Below are 20,727 nucleotides of genomic sequence, written 5' to 3' on the forward strand. Positions count from 1 at the left end.
GCTACGGAGGCGACTACTGGTGGCAGATCGCGTAGCCAATTCAGATTCGCTGGAAGGAATCCAACCTTCTTGCGACTGCGACGACTTCCGCGAGAGCTACTCGTTCCGTTACCCCGACGGCCGGTTCCAGCGCTACCCAAATAAACTCGGGGCTGTTAACGGGAGCAATAGTCGGGATCGTAATAGGGTGCCTTGCTGCTCTCGCGATTGTCCTCGGGGCTCTGTGTTTTCTTTGCCTTCAACGACGGGGACAAAGACGACTGCAACTACAACCAAGTGTTAGAATCTTTGCAGGATACGGAACCGGCCCTGGAGAACTGCCATCGGACCCTTCCAAATAGCATGTTTTCCAGGATAATGTCTGGCAGCCGGTTTTCAATGAGCTTGATGCTGCGCCTAGAAAATATGTTGCCGAGATGGAAGGGTCAACTCTCTGGGACAGACGGTAGGTAAAATGGTCTCTCACGACTCTGGCCATATGACTAACTGGATGTGGTCAATAAGAATCATCCCAACCTGTCGGAACTTCCACACGCCCCATAGACGTAAAGTAGCTACTTGAAAGAGGATATTGGTGTTTCGTCGGATTTGGAGGGATTATTCGGGGGAATTGGTCCTTTCGTGTGTGTTCTCATCGCTTTCCCATACAAATGTGCGGAAATTTTGTCCCAGTAGTATTACGTATCACAGACAGGCTCGTAAGCAGAACTTAGGGAGCCTGTCACACATGCGCGTTTGTTTGTGGCTGAAGCCGTTGCCATCACAGCGGTGGTATGCATTTTGTAGTGTCGATGCCAACAATGATAAATGGATGGGCAATGCTAAAAAGAGACTCTAGGCAGAGCGATTGATTGGCAACCGTGAGCTTCTTCGAAACGTTGGATCGAAAATTGTCGCCCAAAAATGCCGGGTCTTATGCCCCGTATGTGACAAAGATCATCCAGAACCAGTCCCTTGGGATGGCCCGCGAATTCTCGGTTATGCCTAATGAGGGCGTCGCATGCGCACGGCCCGTGAAGCAACGAGATGGCGGTTAACTGTTGACTGCAACGGCCACGATGAGGTCCAGGGGTTGAGGATGAAATGCATTTGGCTGAGTTCTGGTTTTAATGCCGGTGTTCAGGTGATGAAGGCAGACGAATTGGAAGCCCCCTGTCTTCAACATCATGAAATGGGCTGTTTGCTTCGAGCGCAGATTAACCAGAGCGGGGAGGGGTCGGTCCCTTGGGCCCTGAGCAGAAGAGCTCGTCACTTGGCTGCCAGGAGCATTCGCCGTAGGTACCTGACAGCATGATTCTGGTGATGAGGTACGCAGCACGTTCTGCCCCTGAAGGGCTTTCGACTAGCCGGCAGAATTGACCAAGAGCTGCCCACCGCCTTTTTTCCTGGCCGCCAGCAACTGCGCAGGAGAAATTTCACGGAGACAAAAGACAAATTAATAGATAAATAAAATTCCGCTCTCAGTATTGATTCTCATGGCAATGGCTGAGGCGGAAATAAGTGTATTAGCCGTGTGCCTCGGCGTGGACCAGCTGCTTCAATGTTCATATCATCTCAGCGTTGATATGATGAGCAGTCGAGATGAAATTAGCCTCCCACGCGGGTTGCAAAAAAGGCCGCACACCCCGCACCCACAACCACACACACAGGTGTGCGGCCTTTTTTGCAACCCGCGTGCCTCCCAATGCCCACTACACGCCAGCGATCTCCATTGGCAGCCGTGTCCTAGGGGGCCCCACTTTGACATCTGGAGCCCACCAATCGACTAGACCCCTGGTTCCCCTTTCCAGTGGCCCCGAAGTGCCTGGCGCTGTCCATGTCTGCCCAGTGCTCGTGCCTGCTAATCGGGCCATTGATCTGCTCGAGTCCGCAAGTGGCTCCTCCCACTCCCCCTGGCCAGCACTGGTGGCCTGTAGGATGCGGCGCACCACCTGCTCTAGTCCGCAAGTTATCTCTCCCCGACTTCTCGTCTTCATCCTAGCGAGCTGCTCACAACTGCATCTCCCACGCAGCGCCATCGTTTTCGTCTTGTCGTCTCGTACAACTGACGCATCTCCTCGCCGTCGGTCTTCTTTAACTCCCAATTCTCAACGCCTCGACTCCAGCCAAAATGTCGTCCGCCGCCACTGTACGTGCCTCACAGCTTCCCACCGCCCACACCCACCCTCCTGGACGCATATCCCCCAACTAGCAAACTTGTCGACTCGCCAACAATTGTGTCACGACAGCGTTGAGAGATTATTCTAGATACGGTGCAAACTGCAAAGATGGGATATGCTGACTTGTCTCGATATTTATAGAAGATGATCCGGAGGAAGAAGAATGTCAAGAAGGGTATTCAGTTCTGCTTGATGGTCTGCGGTGCCTCTGGAACTGGTAAGTCACACTTCGTCCCCCCTCCCGCTCAGCTATACCAAGTCACCTGCGTAATGCGGCGACCCGTGTCAATCATATGAGCAATAACTGACATTGCTTCCTCCAGGCCGAACCACCTTCGTCAACACACTCTGCAACAAGGATGTGCTCACGCATAAGAATGCCGACGATCCCACCGATGCTCACGTTGAGGATGGTGTCAAGATTAAGCCCGTCACCGTCGGTACGTAGTCTTTTGAACTACCTTGTGAGAACGAATGAGTCGAACATTGCTTTACTGACAGCACATGGTGATGCAGAGCTCGAGCTCGACGAAGAGGGTACCCGTATTTCTCTGACGATTGTCGATACCCCTGGGTTTGGTGACCAGATCGACAACGAAGCTAGGTAGGGCCCCGTATACGGAAACAGGCGCAACCGCGCATGGAAATACCAGTCTGCTCACTTTGTAATAGTTTCTCAGAGATTGTTGGATACCTTGAGAGACAATACGATGACATCTTGGCCGAGGAGTCACGTATCAAGCGTAACCCCCGATTCAGAGACAACCGTGTCCACGCTATGCTCTACTTCATCACTCCCACGGGCCATGGGTAAGTCCCACACGCCAAAAAGAAACCGCCTTATCAATATTCGGGCCTTCCTAACCCGCTGCCAGTCTACGAGAACTCGACATTGAGCTCATGAAGCGCCTTGCCCCCCGATGCAACGTCATTCCCGTCATTGGCCGTGCTGATTCTCTGACCCCCGCCGAACTGGCTGAGTCCAAAAAACTTGTTATGGAGGATATCGAGCACTACCGTATCCCTGTCTATAACTTCCCCTACGATATCGAGGAGGACGACGAAGACACGGTCGAGGAAAACGCTGAGCTCCGAGGTCTTATGCCCTTCGCCATTGTCGGCTCTGAGGATGTTGTTGAGATTGGTGGCCGCAAGGTTCGCGCTCGTCAGTACCCTTGGGGTGTAGTCGAGGTTGACAACCCTCGCCACTCTGACTTCCTCGCTATTCGATCCGCTCTCCTTCACAGCCATCTGGCTGACCTCAAGGAAATTACCCACGACTTCTTGTACGAGAACTATCGTACCGAGAAGCTGTCCAAGAGTGTAGACGGTGCTGCCGGAAAGTAAGTGTTTCATCGTACGTTGAAACGGCGCCGAGGTCTATTCTGCTAACACTCAACACAGCATCGATAGTTCCATGAACCCTGAGGATCTTGCCTCACAGTCTGTTCGTCTCAAGGAAGAGCAGCTTCGAAGGGAAGAGGAGAAACTGCGTGAAATCGAGCTCAAGGTCCAGCGCGAAATTAACGAGAAGCGACAGGAGCTTTTGGCTCGTGAGTCGCAGCTTCGCGAAATCGAGGCCCGTATGGCAAGGGAAGCCTCTGCTACTTCTGTGAGCGGGCCTACCGAGGCCAACGGCGACAACGAAGCCTAAGTCTTGTCCAGCGATACGCTAGGCCTTTCTGCGATACCCTGAGAATAAAAAGGAAGACATGCGACGTTGGTCTATTTATCTATGTCGGCGTTGGTTTTTTTTTTTTTTCTTTTTCATCTCTGTCACGACGAAAAAGCAGAAGCAGCAGGGTACTTCCCCGGGACTCGCAATGCAACATAAATTCGATTTATCTCTTGTTCTACACCACGCCACTATGCTTATTCGCATTTCAATATAAAAGGCTGGCTATGATTGAGACGACAGGAGGAACCAATTTAAGAATGGAGTGAGACAGTAGTGGAAGTATGGTGAGTACAGATTTACACAAATAACCCCCTTGTACTTGCGACTAGGCAGTGGTTTCTTGATGATCGGGGTCGCGAGCGGGAACGGCAATGGCAAGCAACCGATGCAATTAGCACTGCGGTGGAGGTGGATGGGCAAGAAGGACATGATGTGCGGTCGACATTCTCGGGTATATGGCCGGCATTTGCGGTTATGATATCCCCTTTTAGCTGTATTGGTAACCCATTTGTTTGTAGCCTAGCCTTGGTACCGTGTCGCCCAGCTAATTTTTCCATTTGTTCTGTTCTTTAGTTCTCTTAGTGAGCTTCTAATGCAAATATCGAATCCTTTTTACAATTTTACAATTTATATTACATACATATTCACGTTCACAAGGCTTTTTGGGGTGGAATCAATAAGGCATGAGATGAGTGGTTAATTCTAGGGACTATATCCACTACCCTGGGCGGCATAAACTACATCCGCGGAAAGAAATTTTGTCAAGGAAAATAAACCTAAGAAAGCAAATGACTAACAAGCGCCAAACCCAATCTGAATTCAGTTACTCGTTCCGAACCAATCAATGGCCCTCCGCTCGCCCATGGGGCTTGTACCACTAGCTCAAAGGGCAACAACTTCTCAATCTGGTTCTCCTCATAGCTCCGTTATGGTTTCTCATTTGGCGACTTGAGACCAATCTAGTTGTTGGACTGGCTATTCAAAATGCGCAAAATGGCAAGGAACAAGTTGATAATGTCCAAATACAAGCTGATAGCGGCAGCAATCTCCTCCTCAACATGATGATGGCGCATGACAAGCTGCGTATCGACAAGGATGTAGCCACTGAAAATAAGGGCAGCGACGCCTCCGTTGATGAGCTCAGCGGTAGAATTATACGGGAAGAACATGGCCATGAAGCCGAATAGGACCAAGGCCCAGAGAGCGCCGAACAGGTAGGGCATCCATGAGGTAAAGTCGTATTTGGTCTGGCATGCAAAGAGCGTGAGGAAGACGAAAATGCTGGCCGTTAGGATGACGGCGTTGAGAACGATGGACGTCTTGTAGAAGGAGACGATGACGGAGATGGAGTACGCTTCGGCCAGGGTGAAGAGCGAGAGGAAGAGCAGGTTTGTAGGGTAGGACTTGCGCTTCCAGTACGTGAGGCCCATGAAGACCAGGGCACCGATGAGCTGTGCGGTTTGGTTTGTTAGTTGGGGATGTTTTCCTTCAGGAGAGGGGCGCGGAAGGCTTTGTACGTACAGACACCCAGACGACGCCGGGGTGGGACTGGATCCATGTCCGGTAGGCATCGCTGAAGAAGGTGAGGGCGCTGACGGCTGCGGTGGCGGCCAGCTGCACCGTCAGGATGGTGTATACCTTGCGGACGAACTGGTTGCGGATGTCGACGGTTGCTTCGGCCACGGAGCCTCCAAACTAGACGGCGTTAGTGTGTATGCCGGAGAGGGAAGTTTGGGGGGGGGGGGAACGGACTTTGAAGTCATCGGGCAGGTTGTCTTCGCTGCTGCGAGGTGGTCCGAAGAGACCTTGGCTTTCGTCGCGCGATGAGGAGCCCTCTGCGTAGGCGGGTGGCGCTTGCGTGTAGTCGTCGGGGTCTTGCTGCGGCGCGGGCTGGTACTTGGTGTGAGTGGCCATGACGGCGGTTTGAGCCTATTTGGTGGTTTACGATGCGGTGATGGGCGCGTGGGAGGTGGAAGCGACGAATAAATGATGGTTTGGAGATGTTGTGGTTCTACGTGGTAGACGGGAGGGAGAGAAGTTCATAGGTGGTTATGGAGGATCATCGGGTGTGGGTTGGTTGACGTCGGTGACACGATGTCATGTGGGTGCGATGTGGGGGCTGCCTAGTGTGGCGGTGCTGGAGAGTTTTGTATAGGGTAGGTAATTTGGAGTGGCGATTACGCGATGTACGCACATGGAATGTTTTGTAACCAGGCATTCCGAGTATTTGGAGCTGGTAGTGTACTTGAGAAGATTTGAATGGCTATTAATTCGTTTCATGACTTTTGAGGGGCGATTATTGTGTGTTGTCCGGCTAGGCACGTTCAACTCAATCACAGACGAACTTGCACACGTCCAACTGCCACAAAGCTTGTCCACCACACCACAAGACTTCACGGCCGTTAGCTACAGCCTTGGCAACTTGTATTTACCTTTACCAAACGCTAACAAATTACAGTATATTCTAGTATAGCATGTTGCGAGAATGGACCAGAAGATGCATACTTGAGGAATTCGAGTCCCAGGGCAAGGGGCGTGATGGATGCATGCATGCATTCAACGCAGCGCAGGTCATGCATGGGCCATATGAGCATTGTTCAGGTGGGGAGCTCGCCGGACCCTATTCTGCGATGACAACATCAAATCGGCTCTTCTTCTGTCTGGAATCCCTAGTTTTTACTTTCCCTCTATATGCCTACTAACTTGGCTCAAGACTAGCTGTCCACAGACTCTCGTCCTGGGTGAGACGGTCAATAATCTCATCGGCCGTACAATGAATCCTGTGAACCAGCTGTTATCGTGCGGTGGCTCAAGTGGCGGCGAGGGCAAGCAATGTCGGAGTCGGCACTGATATTGGCAAGCATATTCCGGCCAATACCCCCCTATTGGGTTTGCAAGAATGTCTCTGACTACTATTGTATGGAATAGGCGGATCTGTTCGCATTCCGGCCGCATTTTGTGGAACGTGCTCTATCAAGCCATCCTGGGGGCGCTTCTCCTTATCGAACAGTCGCAAATTCTGTGAGTCCATGAGAACCCGCACTCCTGGAAGCAAACTGTTGCTAACGAGCATGCTGGTAGTCTCCCGGCCAAAGTATTTGCCCATCTGCAATCGGTTTCATGTCGACGTCATTGCTGGGCTTGAAGCTCATAATGACATCTCTGTTTTCAACAGAGCCTTGGTTACGTGACCTATCCGTCGTGCCTATGCCTTGGCGAGCAGAAAAGGAGTCTATACGTGGCAAGCTCTGCTTTGCAGTCCTACGTAATGACAGGATGGTGCAGCCTCATCCTCCAATTGCAAGAGGAATTGAAATAGTTGCTGATGCTGTTCAAAATTCCGGTCACACAGTACGTATCCTTGTTCTGTGCATTACCAAAGATTCCAATATCGAACAGGTTATTGAGTGGGAGCCATCGTCGCATGAAGCAGCTTTGGCCTTGCATGTGGAACAACTTCACTTCTTGGCCGACGATGATGGTTAATTATTGAAAAAGGACATCATTCTGGATACTGACGGCGGCGACGATGTTTGGCGCCAGTTGAACATTTTGCATGAATCTGTGATTCCCCAGGTTTCGGAACGCTTTGGAAACGGGCCAAAAGACCCTGTTCCAACTCTTGAGCTTCTCGACATCGTTTTGAAGCACGAGGCGTATGTAGCAAGATATCTAAAGTACTGGGCTTCGACCATCACGCAAACGGGAACTGGACGAGCCGTCGATGCCGTAATTTTGCCCGTCGCTCCACATGCGGCCGTCGTTCCTGGTGAGTATTATCATTACGGTCAGTACTTGCATAGATGCACTGCGCGTTTTCGAGTCTCATCACTTGCACAGGCTACACAGAGTTCGTAAACCTACTTGACTTCTCCAGCGCAGTGCTTCCAGTCACCAAAGCAGACAAGGATATGGATGTAGCTCGTGGTGACTTTAAGCCTTTGACCCCCAAAGACGAAATCAATTGGAGAGCGTGTGAGTAGTTCAGTTTCATCGTTATGGGTGTGATGGTTCTTGCTAACACCATCATGGCAAAGACAACGCAGACACATATGACGGTGCCCCGGTTTGCGTTCAATTGATGGGTCGGAAGTTCGAAGAGGAGCAAATTTTGGGCTGCAATGAGAGTAGAAGAGCTCTTGAACAGATTGACCAAGTGAGTTGTATCTACATTCTGGAATCGATTGTAGATAGTTGAAATCCGATGCTAAAACTTGACGAGAAGATGAACCATAGCATCTTGATATATTCTTTGTTTATTAACTTGTTTATTTATTTGGGTTGATTCACAGAGAAAGTCCTAACTGGACATGTTCACAACGTTCATAACGAGACCTTTATTGAAGAGGGAGGTGACATTGTTGCTTCATAACCACAACATACTATGACGATTGATGAAGTCTTTGCTATTTTTGATGTAGCTAACAAACATGGGCAGCCAGTGTTTAGACCTGGTCTTTTTTTTCTTCTGCATCAAATGTGTTGGTATCAAACGCTGCGCTACCACGTGGGAAAACCTTGCAAGAAAGCCTCGAGCCCTCTTCATCCCCCAACATCCTGATTGGCTCATCTTGTTTGTTTGCATTCAGCTGTCGAGTACGGAGTACAAACACAGTCATCGCTGTCTGTTATGGAGCCTGTGGATCAGAATCAATTGAACTTGATGGCTTCCATTAAGCAACATTAAAACGGCTTCCGTCAGGCAAGCGGCTTGAAACAGGCTGCCAAACGACTTCGGTCAACCAAATCATGTCGACCAATCGTAAAAGAGCACCCAATCCCAGAGCTGGACAAAATCAACCAAGGACAAGTCCGCTGCCCAGTTCGCTCCATAGCTACCAATCGTGTTCCTCCTCGAAATCAGTCAAAGCGTCCTGCACGCGAGCCCGTAGGTGTCTTAGGAAGCCAACATCCGATCCAAATCCGCCAACCAGCTGATCATGAAAGTCCCCATCAACAGCCGATTTCATAAGCCTGGAGAACTGTCGGCTTACTTGGACTAGATATCTGTGTTGTCCCTTGAGAGTGGTACGTGGTGTTCCACAGCTCTGGAGCTTACTTTTCGAGGCGGAGATTTCACATTCCACAGTCTGAAGGAGACTAGGGAGCTATTTAACGTCTGATTCTTCAAGACGTTATTCAGCCGAGATTTCAACGACTTGACACCTAGTTGTTCCGGATTCATAGTGGCCCAGATTCCTGTCTTGAAAAATCTCTCCTCGGCCTCATCACGCTCAGCAGAGGTGGCATTTCTCATCTTATAATCCCTATTTTTTAGGACATACCAGCTGAGTGGACACACGATGTCCTTGTTTTTAGTTAGCTTTCTAAACGCCGCCTCTCTTTCGGACCCAGCTTCTGACGCGCCTGGTTTTGTTATAACACCTAGCGTCCGATAACCTCTTGGATCAAACCCCCAGGTTATTTTGGTGACTTGTTGAAGATCAAAAGGGCTCTCAGCGAGATGATGGCTAAAATGATGCATCAGGGCCACATCATGTAACCGTGGACCATCTATCTGACTATCGCCGCATCTTTGACTGACTGATCTTGGTTTCCAGCGTGTAACAGCCCAGGCAGGTCAACCATGGTGAGATGAGACTGGGTTGGCCCACACAGCTCCACGCGAAGAATATCGGTGCTAAAAGCCTTTACTTCGGAGAGGCCCATTACCTCCTTAGCTTTCCCAATAGCAAGCTCCATATCAGGGTCGGCCGCATCGAGTTCAACGGTAAACTGACCGAGGCGTTTCTTTTCTGGAATCGACCCAACTTTCAGGCCCGGGAATTATAGACAATTTGACCGCGGATGTGTCTTATCGACGAAACAGTAACTCTGTCGCGAATCGACTTCAAAGTTGTTTCCCGGTTGGGAACTTTATACCAGAAATAGCCTCAAGAACAGGGCTTCTCCCAGAAGACTGGTCTCCACAAACAATAATTTCAGGAAACTTAAAATGTGTGTCAATACCTTGGGCCCGTAGTTTGTCGATGATGTCGAGCACGTCTCGGTGGTCTTCTGACTGCAACGTCACTGGGCCCATTGCGTCTGGTCTTTGATGTGATGTAGTTCTGAATGATTAAAATTGTACGAAGGTGGTGATGATAAATTTCTTTATAGATGCAGAAGGGTCAAACCCTTCATACACACCAACAGGACTGCTTGCTGAGACAGAGTGTTTCTAGCGCAGCAACTGGGGAGTAGCTCCCCTCTCACAGTTATGTGTTAATATGGTATGCGATGCGTAGCTGTGTCTCAGCGAATGAATTTCGTGGTGCGAAGGAAGAGGAATATACCCATGTTGAAGGTTGGATGTGTCACGATTGGTAGCTATGGAGCGAAAGATGCGAGTACCAGGCCAACAACGACTCATCGTCGATTCTCCACCGACATACTCGAAAAATGGAAGGTCTTGGGTCTACCGTTCCGCCTATGTCGACGAGGTGGAAAAACTTATGAAGCGAAGCAAAGGTCCTGAACCCCCGGGAACTTTCAACCCTTCCGTCATTTCTGAGCCTTTCGCTGAGCAGTGTAAGCTTGGCGGAATATTGCTGCCGCAGCAGAACGAAACGTTCTGGGAGTTGTATACGAGGTAATATGCGACATGGTTCAGCGAGTCACCGTTGAAGACGCTACAAGAGGAATTTTGAAGACTATCAGTACTGCTTATGAGCCATTAAGGTGCAGACTCTATGAGAAGTTCGAGGAACTGCTCCAGTAATACCGTGATAACCACTCAGGCGCTACTGAAAGAGTTGGAGTTCAAAAGACTCATAGGCACTGACAACCTCGAAATTCATAGTGTGGCAATCAACCCTCTCACCTTTTTCAATTCGCTCGAGAAGAGCACTGAAATGGCTGGATTGATTGGGGAGACACTCTCTCCTTTGCAAGGGGGGATCTATGCCGCCGTCATCTCTCTCCCCAGTGTAAGTCACGGGCAAATTTACCAAAGTCTTATAGAGCCGTGTGCAGTAGGCTAGGTACACAATGGCGAGAATTGCTCTCTGCAACGAAAGATTGAAGAAACCGCTTGTCTAGGAGTGGCTGGCACCAAGTGCACGCCGTAATTGGCAACTAGTGCAAGGCGTATGAGCTCGGTTTTTGACGAGTCTTCTGTACTTTCAAATCGAGTTTCAGGGCCATAGAGAGAAAGAGAGAGAAAGAGGTCCAAGAAAGTGCACTTGTACACCGGATATTATGGATACTAGGCCAAGAGCCTCTATTGCTCGATCTTTCCGCTCATTGACTCAAAGTTCAAGCCACTAATCGTTTGTGACGATGCTTGTTGGAAAAATTACTAACTACGCCACGGGTAACAGTACATAGAGCAGAAGAAACCGAACAACTCTACGATGGCGCCAATTCGCCCAATATGTTGTAAAAAGTAGACGGGTGTAACGGATGCCCCTGTTTAAGGTTGTATTCTGCCTCATGATTTCCTGCTGTGAGATCTATGCTGCCGACTCGTCGATGCTTGTATCGGATGCTTTAATAACTCAACTAGTACGACATAAGTTCTTTTGCCCCTTTACACATCTTTTGGCGCGACAGAACTTGTCAAACATGCCTTCATAGAGGCTCGAATTAGCGACGCACTAATTCTACGGCTATTCGTGTCAAATTCAATGGCGAACTTGATTCCAAGACTTTAATGAGTCCTATACGATCGTCCTCTGAAATGTCAAGCACCTGATGTCAGGGATCTCGCGCCCTCCCCGCTAGATTGCCTCGTTGGCTGTTGAAGCGGCCAAAGATACTCATGGAATTCCCGCCAATCTCACAAACAGCACGCTATGGCAAACAGCTGAGACAGAAATCCTTTCTTTAGACGTCGCCAATCGTTAACAGTGCGGGGAGTTGCGTACGATGAGGCGTCAGACTCGACTGTCAGCCCGACAGGGCTTCGAGCAGTCACAAATCGACTGCATAGGCCTTTTCTCACCTGAATTGCGCTATTTCCCCAATCGGACAAAGACGGCATGTAAAAACATGTCCGAGGAGTGTGGATGCTTATGTTAAGGCTGCAGGAGGTAAGGTATCTTGGTATCATTCAGGGATGAGTGTGAGTACCAGCTTGTATTGGTTGGTACAACTATCGCCACCAGAACCCTCGTCGGTAGAAGAGCCAATAGTTTCATAACAGGGGGACCTCCCCCGGAAAGGGGCTCATAGCCCTGTGGAGAGAATAGGAACCTGCAGCCTCGTACAGCCATGACGGCACAAACGCAGATCGGCTGAGGAAAGCGTTTCCCAAGGGAAACTTTGGGGATTCTTGTCTATTCTCAAGCAAAGAGAATGAGTTTTGTGGTTGTGTATTACCGAGAACCTGTGTATTATGCAATAGATGACATATGATACTCATCTTTACAGGACTTTGAGTGCCCAAGGACGAGTTCAAGTCACGACCAACGACCACTTGGGCAAACAAGGCCATAGTAAACCAACTTTGAGGTGTTGACTGGTATTGATTCTAAGTTGTATTCACAGTTATTCTGTCTCGCCGCCAGGCTTATCCACTTGCCAGTGATCCCAACTCAGTGGCTGTACAGGCCCTTGTCCTTCGCTCTCATATTCATCCGTCCTGTAACCAGACCCAGATTCCCTAGCGAAAGGTTGCATGTCAACTTGAGAGGTCGCTGTAGATGTACTTGCCGCAAAAGGCGTCATATTTGTTTGTGCAGGGTATTGCAACTCTTGTCTTCTTATACCTGTACCGCTTTCCTCGCGGTACTCGCGGTACTGAGTAGTGATCATAGACGAGTTTGGTGGGCTCCTTGAGAGACCAGTTCTTGTATATTGATTAGGCATTGTATAGTTGACAAGATTTTGACTCGTCCCGGAAGCTTCACCAAAGTCATCCGCCACCGAGGATGAGGAAAGGGTCATCAAAGATGCCATCGGATTTCTGTCATCAACAGGCGGTATGCCTTCAGACAAATATGTTGACGATGCCTCGGTATTTAGAGGGTCTGCTGGGTTTGGGGCATTTACTCTGCCGGCGACAGGGATCCCACCAAAGTTGGAATTAGCAGGAAGGGGGGATACGCTCGTTGAGCGAAGCCGTATTAGCTCTATCTCTAATTCTTGGTTACGTCTAATCAGCTCTTGAATGACAGCGCTTTCATTCCCGCCATCCTCAGGACGTATATTTCTGAGACTCTCTAGTTCTCTTTCTAGATGCTGAATATGCTGTCTGGTCCTTGCGCGACTGGCTCTTTGGCTCCTGCGGTCATTTGCCCTCTTGCGCTCACGCTGGGCCACTGTCATGCCAGAAACAGATCGATTGCCTAAATTACGGATATCGTGGGTTAGGAAAGATGAAACTTAATCTGTGTAAAAGGGAGGGCATCTTAGTGCACCAACGAGTTCTCCTAGAGCTTTCTCCAATTTCTGGTTGCAGCATATCTTCTAGTGGCGGTGGTTCTGACATATTTGGCTCCTGGTTCCCAATAAATGCTCGGTCTTTGGAACAGAATTAACTAATTGGATCCAATAAAAGGATACTCAGGGTTCCCCGGCTTCGTGAGGCTTGTTGGATGTCCTAGATGCATCGTTGCGCCTAAGCTCTACTAATAACGGAAATAAAAAAAAAGGCATACAACGAGTCATGTATATAGACGATGACTTCATGTATTATTCATTGTTCTTTTTTTTTTCTGTATTCAATCATCTGCCCGACGCCGAAACCGTCGCTAGGTGAACCTCCGGTCCGGGCACATCGGCCATACCAGGAATAAACATGGTGTGGACTGAGCACGCATGATGGGAAAGGCTCTAAAACAATTGATGGGTAACACGACCTGCTAAACCCTTGGCCCTGTTGCTGGCCCAGGCCCGCCTCAGCGAACGCCTGTTCCTCGTCGAGCTGAACAAAAGACATTACCGAATGGCGGAACCCGATTCAGGCACAGGTGTGTATTCGCTCGTTCGTATGCTGGGCTATTGTACTACCCAACGACAGTGAGCCGAGACATGGGTAGGTGATCGGCGTGGCCGCAGGCTGTCTAGAAGTCTCTCACATACCTCTTTCAGATCCATCTTGTAAGTCCGGTAATTGGCCAATAGAAGAAAGGTGCTTTCGTTGGAAGGACTAAAGGGTGCTTGGGTGTGTCGAGAGCACAGCAACAGTGCATCTAACTCGATATCACCGGAGTTTTTCCTTTGGTGTGTGCCGAGTACATCCGACGACATCAACTAACAACCTTGGAAGGCAGTTGCATCTAACGATCTACTATGCGTGTCAGAAAGTGGAGATGGTGGCTGAAAAGCTGGGTGCTGAAAGCTTACTTTTGACGCAACATCGCATAGGCAGGGTCGCTGCCAAAGATGCAACGTCCGACAAAACGTGCTGTTGGTCATCCCATGATTCCCATCCTCCCTGGACCCTAGTTGTCTACCAAGGTCGTCGGCGCCGAAATAGCGCCATGGCCACCTCGTGGGTGGCGGTATCACTGCAGCCTAGATCTCCATCTTTGGTACATCTCGATTAAACGATGAACGACATCGAAAGTGTGGTCTTCATCAGATGGATGGGCCCTGAGGAGAAAATGGACATTGGGAAAACCCTGAACCGGAGCCCCAGTCCGTGGTTTATGCCCGAGGCTTAACGCTGTGGTACGCGGACGTTGCCGATATTAAGCAACGTCAACGTGCAGTTGGCATGTCTGTGGTGGTGGTGCAAGACGAGATGAGATGCGCTTTGCTTCGACCCTGTACTCGATACCGAGAGTGCCGCCCCACGTTGCTCCTGCCTCGACCTGAGCAGGCCAGTCCTTCCTTGTCTGGCGGCTCCGAATTACCGGCGCAAGGTGCAAGATGATTGAAACTTGACCGTTGAGAAATGGGCAGGTACGATCAAGCCGTTTTTGGAAGATATCCACCTCAAGCAAACACAACATTAGGCATGCAGATAACCGAGCCGACTTTTTCACCGCGTTGCCTACGTTGGCAGCGACGAACTCTGACGATCTGACGTCGAACACCTGCGATGCACGGGCAATCTGACACTTGACACCTATTCTTTGACGTAAATAATTCTCCGACACGACCAAGCCAATGCCTGCTCTGGCATTTTCGCCGTTCCTTGCTTCTCTCGCAAGGCGGGACTGGCGGTTCAACCCGTTCCGCTGCCAGGTGAAGGAAGGCCAGGCGATGTCCGGGTCGGCAACACCGACTCGTCGGATATGATGACTGCCAGAGTTCAGCACCCGTCGGTAAATGTTGGCCATCAAGGGTCATGGTCGCCGTTCGCCTACGATTTTAGCGACCGTTTGCGCCAACTTGGCTATCACGTTGTGCAGGAATTAAGATCATGCAAATCATCTTTGCATGACGAAATGAAGGGGAGGAGAGGGAAATGAACAGTCCTACCGTACCCGCCATGAGTTCTGGTTGCGGCGGGTGCCATGCACTGAGTAGACCAGGCAATTCTGCTATTTGCTCGGGGATCTCAGGCTGCGTCCCCGACAAGAGGCCAAAGATGATTCTTGGTTCATGAACGCGGGATTTGAGGCGGTTCTTTGCCAGTGGTCTAGTTGTTACGAGATGGATTCAATCCCGCTGCCCACATACCAGACGAGGGATGTCTGCGTGTTTGAGACAGCCAATCCGCCAACCGCATGCATCTAGGAATCTACTATGGCATCGTCCGACGGCGAAGTCTTTCTTTCACTAGGAGACGTTAACGTGCTAACGCCTATCCCCGCCAACCCATGTTGTCTGAACTGTACCGAGTTGCGTACTACCCATGACGGCAGGCAAGTCCCGGGCTGCAGGCATGGGGAAAGTGACCTAGCTCGAGGTGGATGCCCTGTCTGGATAATGAAGTATTGATGCATCTCAAGTTCGCGAGGATAGGGCTCGGCGCCCTCCGAAACTGGCGGAACGGGCACAGTTTGGTATGTTGAATGCAAGCCAAATGCTCACCACAACAAAGCACGATGCCCTCGGCCACCGAGCCGTTTCTTTTCTCCAAAACACATTCTATCCAATCATCTCTTGGATAATTGTGCCTTAGATGCCAATCCATGCGGTGAGAAGAAAGTCGGCCAGCTAGCTTCCTGTCGTGTACCATTACCATGAGAGCTGTGCATTGTGTGAGACTCTGAAAGGTGGCTCTTTTGAGTGAGTGGTCACCTGGTCAACCTTGATCAATCAAAACCACACCCGCCAGTCTTGAAAGAAAGGGTGAATGATCCAACTGGCCATTTTGATGAGCGAAAGGACGAGGCGGAGATGGAACGCCTTGAACCTGACAATGAGGCTTGTCGCAACCGCCACATGGAATGGACATTCAGCTGAAGCAAAAGGCTCGGAGACAAACAAAACAAGAAGCTAGGCCGTCTCTCACCGCGAGTCAAAACAATGCACGGATTGCAAGTACAGAAAGGTCAGGCAAAGTGACGGAGTGACGGACACTTCAGCGTTCCATGTGGAACCCCACCGTTTTCCCCACGAGAAACCTTCAACGGGCTTCATCCAAGTCGCTGCTGCAGACATGGAGGAGCAGAGAGGGTGGTTGGGTAGCACCTTGACTCGTACTACAGAGTCCGGAGTCCGGAGCAGTTGTAGGGGTAAAATTCCCGCCCCTGCCCGTGCCGGTAGGTATGAAGACCAGGGCATGTTGTAGCTGAAGCCTGAGAAACGAAGCCAGGGTAAACGCGATTAAGCGCGAACAGGTCTCTGGAGCTTGGTACTTGTTGTCTGTGATGGCAAGGGTCAGGAGCGACCCCAACGCCGTGGAGTGGAGGAGGAGGGTCTGGTCCACCATGAAGAGATATATCATTGATCACCCAGACTTTAGCTGCATCCCGCCCTAAGATTTGCACGGGGGTATGGCGATCGTCGTGGTCAAGTGGTTCCTTGTATGCTCTCCTGATTGTCTTGATCTCAATGTCGACTTCGACTTGATGAATGTAGAATTTGGTTCGGGCGTCTCGGATAGGACAAATTCCTTGCGCTTTTTCTCGCACCTGAAAGGGTTATCCAACGCACCGAGTATGTGTGCTGGAAATTGAGCTTGTCCTGACACGCTTACCACCTTGGCCTCCCCCACGGCAGCATATCGCTCCCCTTGCAGCCTTACTGGTAACAGGTGGCTAACGCTGGTCAATGTTGGGCCCCGGGCGGGAGGGAAGGGGGGTTTGCCTTTGTCACTTCACCTTCACCATGTTTGAGCTTCTATTTCAGGACAGGCAGGAGATGGAAGCCTGCCAGAGGGGTGACGCGACAGCCACATTGTCAGTGCGTTGTCACCAGAGGTACCTTATCCTTGCCTTTGCTTCGCCTTTGTTTTTTACGAGCTCTTTGGTTCCTCGCGGGTCTATCCAGATTTGATTGCAATCCGGCAAGGTGAGGTTGAAGAGCAAGCCCAGATGTAACCCTCCACCTGTTGGGCAAGAGGTGAATCTACCCGACAAAGTACTCAGCCCTTTGGTGGGAAGACGCAGGCCATGTCGTGCTACCAGTGATGCCGTGCGCCATGGATGATGAGTTGCTGTTGGGGCGCTCAGTCTTTCCCTATTCAGAGGCAGAAGTACCGGAACGGTAGGGCTCACAACAGTCATGTCGACGTATTCGGAGTGGCACAAGCAGGAATACCTGTTTGTGATGCTGTGGATGCCTCCCCATCTGCATACCATGGAGGCAGTGTTTTGGTCAGAAATGACGGTGACCATCCAAGGTGACCATCCAAGGATGAGTGGCGGAAAGACCCCGAACCACTTTACGCCAGCTTCCCTTCTCCGGCCTCCCTAATGTTCCCAACTCAACGTGAACGAGGCATACATAAGCCCAGGCATTGACTTCTTGGATAAAAGAGACGCCAACGTGGATACTGATGCTATACCCCTTCCTCGCTTGCTATGCTAACTAGCATCGTCTTGAATCATCAACACTTTCTCATATTATTATGTCCTCCGCTTTAAGGCAGAGCACTCCTGAGCAAGTGAACATTAACATGACCAGATCAAGGAGTAAGTCCACTACCAGAACTTTCTTTGGTCCCTCTGCTTGAACACAACTGACTTGTACCGCTCATTTTGGGTTGAAACAGAAACCCTATCCCCGTTGCAGCTCGAGCACAAGCGGGCTCACGATCGTGAAGCTCAGAGAGCTAACCGCAGGAGAGTCAAGGAAAGAATTGCTCGACTGGAGCAAGAACTAGAGGAGAAGCGGGGTCAGTTAGGGTCTAACAGGGTCTATCAAGAGCTCCTCCGACGAAACCGACTTCTTGAGGAGGAGGTAGCGAGGCTCAAGAGCACTCTTACTACCTCCTCAGGAGCGGGGTTTTCACCTCCAGGCTCATCTTCGGGCTCTGTTCCAGAAGGAGGTGGATTCGACTACGATAGCTCAACAGACTATTCATCCAACGACATGTATCGCTATCTCATTCCACACTTCGACTTCCCTAGTATGACAACCCAACTTCAACGTTGCGACGCCGTAATGGCCAAAGGTAACCATTCACTACCTACCACCCTGGATGGCATCGATATCGGCAGTCCGACAGCCCTCTACAAGTCCTCTTCTATTACCTGTCATACACCAGAGACTGCGAGCACCAACATCTTCCATCACGTCGACAAGTGCGCGATTCCCGCCTATGGTGTGGATACCCCGACGGCCAAACTCGACGGTTTACAGAACGGAATGCATGTCAGAAGTGGACTATGGAATAATACGAGGCGACATCACGATGAGGGTCGCAGCGACAGTCGTTGTGGACTCCAAGCGCAAGTTGTTGCTGGCGGTTGGGATAGCAATCCAACTCACAAAATGAATATGCGGTCCTACCAAGGTGAAGCGTGCTTTTTGGCGAGTTCACCTACATGGCAGCATTTTCCAGCGTACTATACCGGATACGACATGAACAGCCACTGACTGGCACGTCTCTGTGGTTCTAAATCGACCTTACAACTAATGGTATTACAAAGACAGCGTCGATGTCATTTTCTCTACATTTGTCTCGTGTCTCTGCAACTGGAATAGTCTTGCCCATGTCCAAGCACCTTTGCACCAACAAGCCAATGCCAGCACGAACGCGCGAAACTCGGCCATGGCGTGAATGAGTTCCTCTGAAAAATAGCATGCCTCGCGGCCCTTACACGCAAATTCCCCGCAGTAAGCTACATGGTAGCGGTGTTTCCCATCAAGAAGCAACTTTAGCCCATGGTCGAGATACAATCTATGAGGGAAATAACTAGTCGATACGAAGCATTGCACCAGGCGGGAACCAGGCTCTCTCCAAGACAAACGTGATGGAGCTAAAATAAAAAGGAGTATGCCACGTCATGAAATCCCTCAGGAGATAGGACGCAGTCCGCCCAACTCTCGTGGCCCCAACCTGCAACTGTTCTGCCTACGCTGCCACTTACACCAATATTGGAGTAGACGGTCCTCAACAGCTGAGCTGCTTCAGCTGGCTATTTGAGGGCACAGACTACGATCGAAGAACTCTTAATGTTCTCTCATATACATGGAATGTTTTGAGTGATGCAGAGCAATGACGCGTCTTCGAGCATGGAACCAGCGACGTATTCTATGTGGCTTGCTTACCCATGAATCTACAGTTCCATCTAACTAGCTTTCGACTGTGGAAGGTGTAGCGCCTCGGAGAGGTTGACGCAGTACGCGAGCTTGGCCGAAAGACAAGCCAGACGATTGTCAGTTCTCGTATTGAGGATGTCAACGCGTGGTGGCTATGCTGCGGAGTTACTCCTTCATTGATGTGTATCAGATTAGCATTGGTGTTTGCTCCGCGACGATGGTTTATTGATTGAGGCTGACAGGGGTAAATGTGGTGACGCCTGGCCGAAAGACCATAGCCTAGCTAGCCTTGCGGCTTTGTTGATCCCTGACAGGGGCCTAGGCTCTATTGAATCATAGCACATAGTGGAAGATACGTGTTATGAGATACGAATACATAACACACACCACAAGTCCGGTCCTTGATACAGTGTGCGGCATGACCCAAAGGAAAGACGCTGCAGCGGCTATGTTTAGCACAACAAAATACATCAAGTACGAGCACGCTTATATGCAAGCCATGCCGGTGGCGTCACTCGAAACGGCCCTAAACAGGTAGTACCAACCGCCCGCGGCATCACGTTTCACAGCCGGCCGTCAGCCCCAGGTCAAAGGACGAAGCACAGGCGCGGCAATAGAGTAACCGTCGGGTCAACGGCCCAAAAAGGGTAAATAGGCGACCAGTCGGAGACGTCGGTGTCAGTCAGTGAGCTTCTCAAGCCCACCTGCCGAATTGGTCAAACACGGTCCGTTCTCACGGTAAGGGTTTATGAGGGTTTACCTGGTGGCAAAGGGTGCAGCAGCCCTTTTGGTGAACGGCAATAGATGCCATATGCCGATTGCTGGACCGAGGGGCCGGTCAGCGTCCGGGGAGGATTGCAGTCCGTCGTGTCGCAGCATTGGGGGCAGACAGCTCAGCCTCGTTCCATGTGTTGTCGGGACTCGTGGGAAGATTCAGCTTGTTGGTTGAAGCCTCGAAGCATGTCAACGAGATTTGCCTTTGCAGTTTAGGGCAGGCGGGGCGGAAGGTTTATAATTGGTCAGCGTCTTCGGAGGGGAGCGGAGCCCCGATGCATAGAAGGGTTGATAAATTAATTTAAGATGCAGTTTGGTGGAGTTGGACCTTCCAAACGCACTAATTTCTTGCCTTTTACCAGAGATTACCGTGGAATGGCCAAACATACTCCGTTGCATCAATCTTTGGAACCCTCAGAGTTCGATTCCTGTCGAAACTCTTTTTACATTTTTTTTGTCGTTAGTCATTCGATACTCAACATGGACTGCATAGGAATTTGATTCGTTTTATTCGATTTTTTTTCTTGAGTGCATTACTGTGCCATTATAATTTTAATTCAAGAAATT

General features: G+C 50.2%; 6 protein-coding genes across 7 annotated transcripts; 4 read left to right on the forward strand and 2 right to left on the reverse strand.

Annotated features, from left to right (window-relative positions):
• The first annotated feature begins 1,985 nt into the window (after positions 1-1,985).
• CDC11_4 (Cell division control protein 11) lies at positions 1,986-4,459 on the forward strand. The gene is made up of 7 exons (XM_066122317.1): positions 1,986-2,128; positions 2,301-2,376; positions 2,483-2,599; positions 2,676-2,763; positions 2,832-2,969; positions 3,035-3,502; positions 3,564-4,459. The coding sequence occupies exons 1-7, from the start codon at positions 2,111-2,113 to the stop codon at positions 3,811-3,813; spliced, it is 1,155 nt and encodes a 384-aa protein (XP_065972569.1). The 5' UTR covers positions 1,986-2,110; the 3' UTR covers positions 3,814-4,459.
• Positions 4,460-4,521: 62 nt separating this feature from the next.
• J3458_020944 (uncharacterized protein) lies at positions 4,522-5,878 on the reverse strand. Its single transcript, XM_007812517.2, has 3 exons — positions 5,590-5,878; positions 5,359-5,532; positions 4,522-5,288 (listed from the first exon to the last, which is right to left on the reverse strand). The coding sequence occupies exons 1-3, from the start codon at positions 5,749-5,751 to the stop codon at positions 4,797-4,799; spliced, it is 828 nt and encodes a 275-aa protein (XP_007810708.2). The 5' UTR covers positions 5,752-5,878; the 3' UTR covers positions 4,522-4,796.
• A 732-nt stretch (positions 5,879-6,610) lies between these two features.
• Positions 6,611-8,213, forward strand: AMD2_3 (Acetamidase). 2 transcript variants are annotated; one of them, XM_066122318.1, is made up of 6 exons: positions 6,611-6,693; positions 6,766-6,858; positions 6,919-7,188; positions 7,237-7,624; positions 7,678-7,812; positions 7,875-8,213. In XM_066122318.1, exons 1-4 carry the CDS (start codon positions 6,670-6,672, stop codon positions 7,321-7,323), a joined length of 474 nt encoding a protein of 157 aa, XP_065972570.1. In that variant the 5' UTR covers positions 6,611-6,669; the 3' UTR covers positions 7,324-7,624; positions 7,678-7,812; positions 7,875-8,213. The 2 variants fall into 2 exon arrangements, with proteins under 2 accessions (XP_065972570.1, XP_065972571.1); XM_066122319.1 differs by having other exon boundaries at positions 7,336-7,606.
• A 1,968-nt stretch (positions 8,214-10,181) lies between these two features.
• Positions 10,182-10,433, forward strand: J3458_020946 (uncharacterized protein; the record flags this gene model as incomplete). The annotated part of the gene is made up of 1 exon (XM_066122320.1): positions 10,182-10,433. The coding sequence occupies one exon, from the start codon at positions 10,182-10,184 to the stop codon at positions 10,431-10,433; it is 252 nt and encodes an 83-aa protein (XP_065972572.1).
• Positions 10,434-12,517: 2,084 nt separating this feature from the next.
• J3458_020947 (uncharacterized protein) lies at positions 12,518-15,452 on the reverse strand (the record flags this gene model as incomplete). The annotated part of the gene is made up of 4 exons (XM_066122321.1): positions 14,128-15,452; positions 13,864-14,068; positions 13,204-13,787; positions 12,518-13,127 (listed from the first exon to the last, which is right to left on the reverse strand). Coding segments are annotated over exons 3-4 (677 nt in total), but the record flags the coding sequence as incomplete, so codon positions are not given.
• A 2,297-nt stretch (positions 15,453-17,749) lies between these two features.
• Positions 17,750-18,720, forward strand: J3458_020948 (uncharacterized protein; the record flags this gene model as incomplete). Its single annotated transcript, XM_007812520.2, has 2 exons — positions 17,750-17,813; positions 17,894-18,720. The coding sequence occupies 2 exons, from the start codon at positions 17,750-17,752 to the stop codon at positions 18,718-18,720; spliced, it is 891 nt and encodes a 296-aa protein (XP_007810711.2).
• Between the last annotated feature and the right edge of the window lie 2,007 nt (positions 18,721-20,727).

This window comes from Metarhizium acridum (assembly GCF_019434415.1).
Source record: "Metarhizium acridum strain ARSEF 324 chromosome Unknown scaffold_577, whole genome shotgun sequence".
NCBI lineage: Eukaryota > Fungi > Ascomycota > Sordariomycetes > Hypocreales > Clavicipitaceae > Metarhizium > Metarhizium acridum.

What these genes read in the sequence shown, in the direction of transcription:
- CDC11_4 (XM_066122317.1), top strand. An exon ending in GATTAAGCCCGTCACCGTCG is followed by an intron (nt 2,600 to 2,675) that starts GTACGTAGTCTT and finishes ATGGTGATGCAG; the next exon opens with AGCTCGAGCTCGACGAAGAG. An exon ending in CAGATCGACAACGAAGCTAG is followed by an intron (nt 2,764 to 2,831) that starts GTAGGGCCCCGT and finishes ACTTTGTAATAG; the next exon opens with TTTCTCAGAGATTGTTGGAT.
- J3458_020944 (XM_007812517.2), bottom strand. Translation starts at nt 5,751, where the DNA reads ATGGCCACTCACACCAAGTACCAGCCCGCGCCGCAGCAAGACCCCGAC. An exon ending in ACCTGCCCGATGACTTCAAA is followed by an intron (nt 5,533 to 5,589) that starts GTCCGTTCCCCC and finishes AACGCCGTCTAG; the next exon opens with TTTGGAGGCTCCGTGGCCGA. An exon ending in CCGGCGTCGTCTGGGTGTCT is followed by an intron (nt 5,289 to 5,358) that starts GTACGTACAAAG and finishes CAAACCGCACAG; the next exon opens with CTCATCGGTGCCCTGGTCTT.
- AMD2_3 (XM_066122319.1), top strand. Translation starts at nt 6,670, where the DNA reads ATGTCGGAGTCGGCACTGATATTG. An exon ending in CGGAGTCGGCACTGATATTG is followed by an intron (nt 6,694 to 6,765) that starts GCAAGCATATTC and finishes TGTATGGAATAG; the next exon opens with GCGGATCTGTTCGCATTCCG. An exon ending in ATCGAACAGTCGCAAATTCT is followed by an intron (nt 6,859 to 6,918) that starts GTGAGTCCATGA and finishes GCATGCTGGTAG; the next exon opens with TCTCCCGGCCAAAGTATTTG.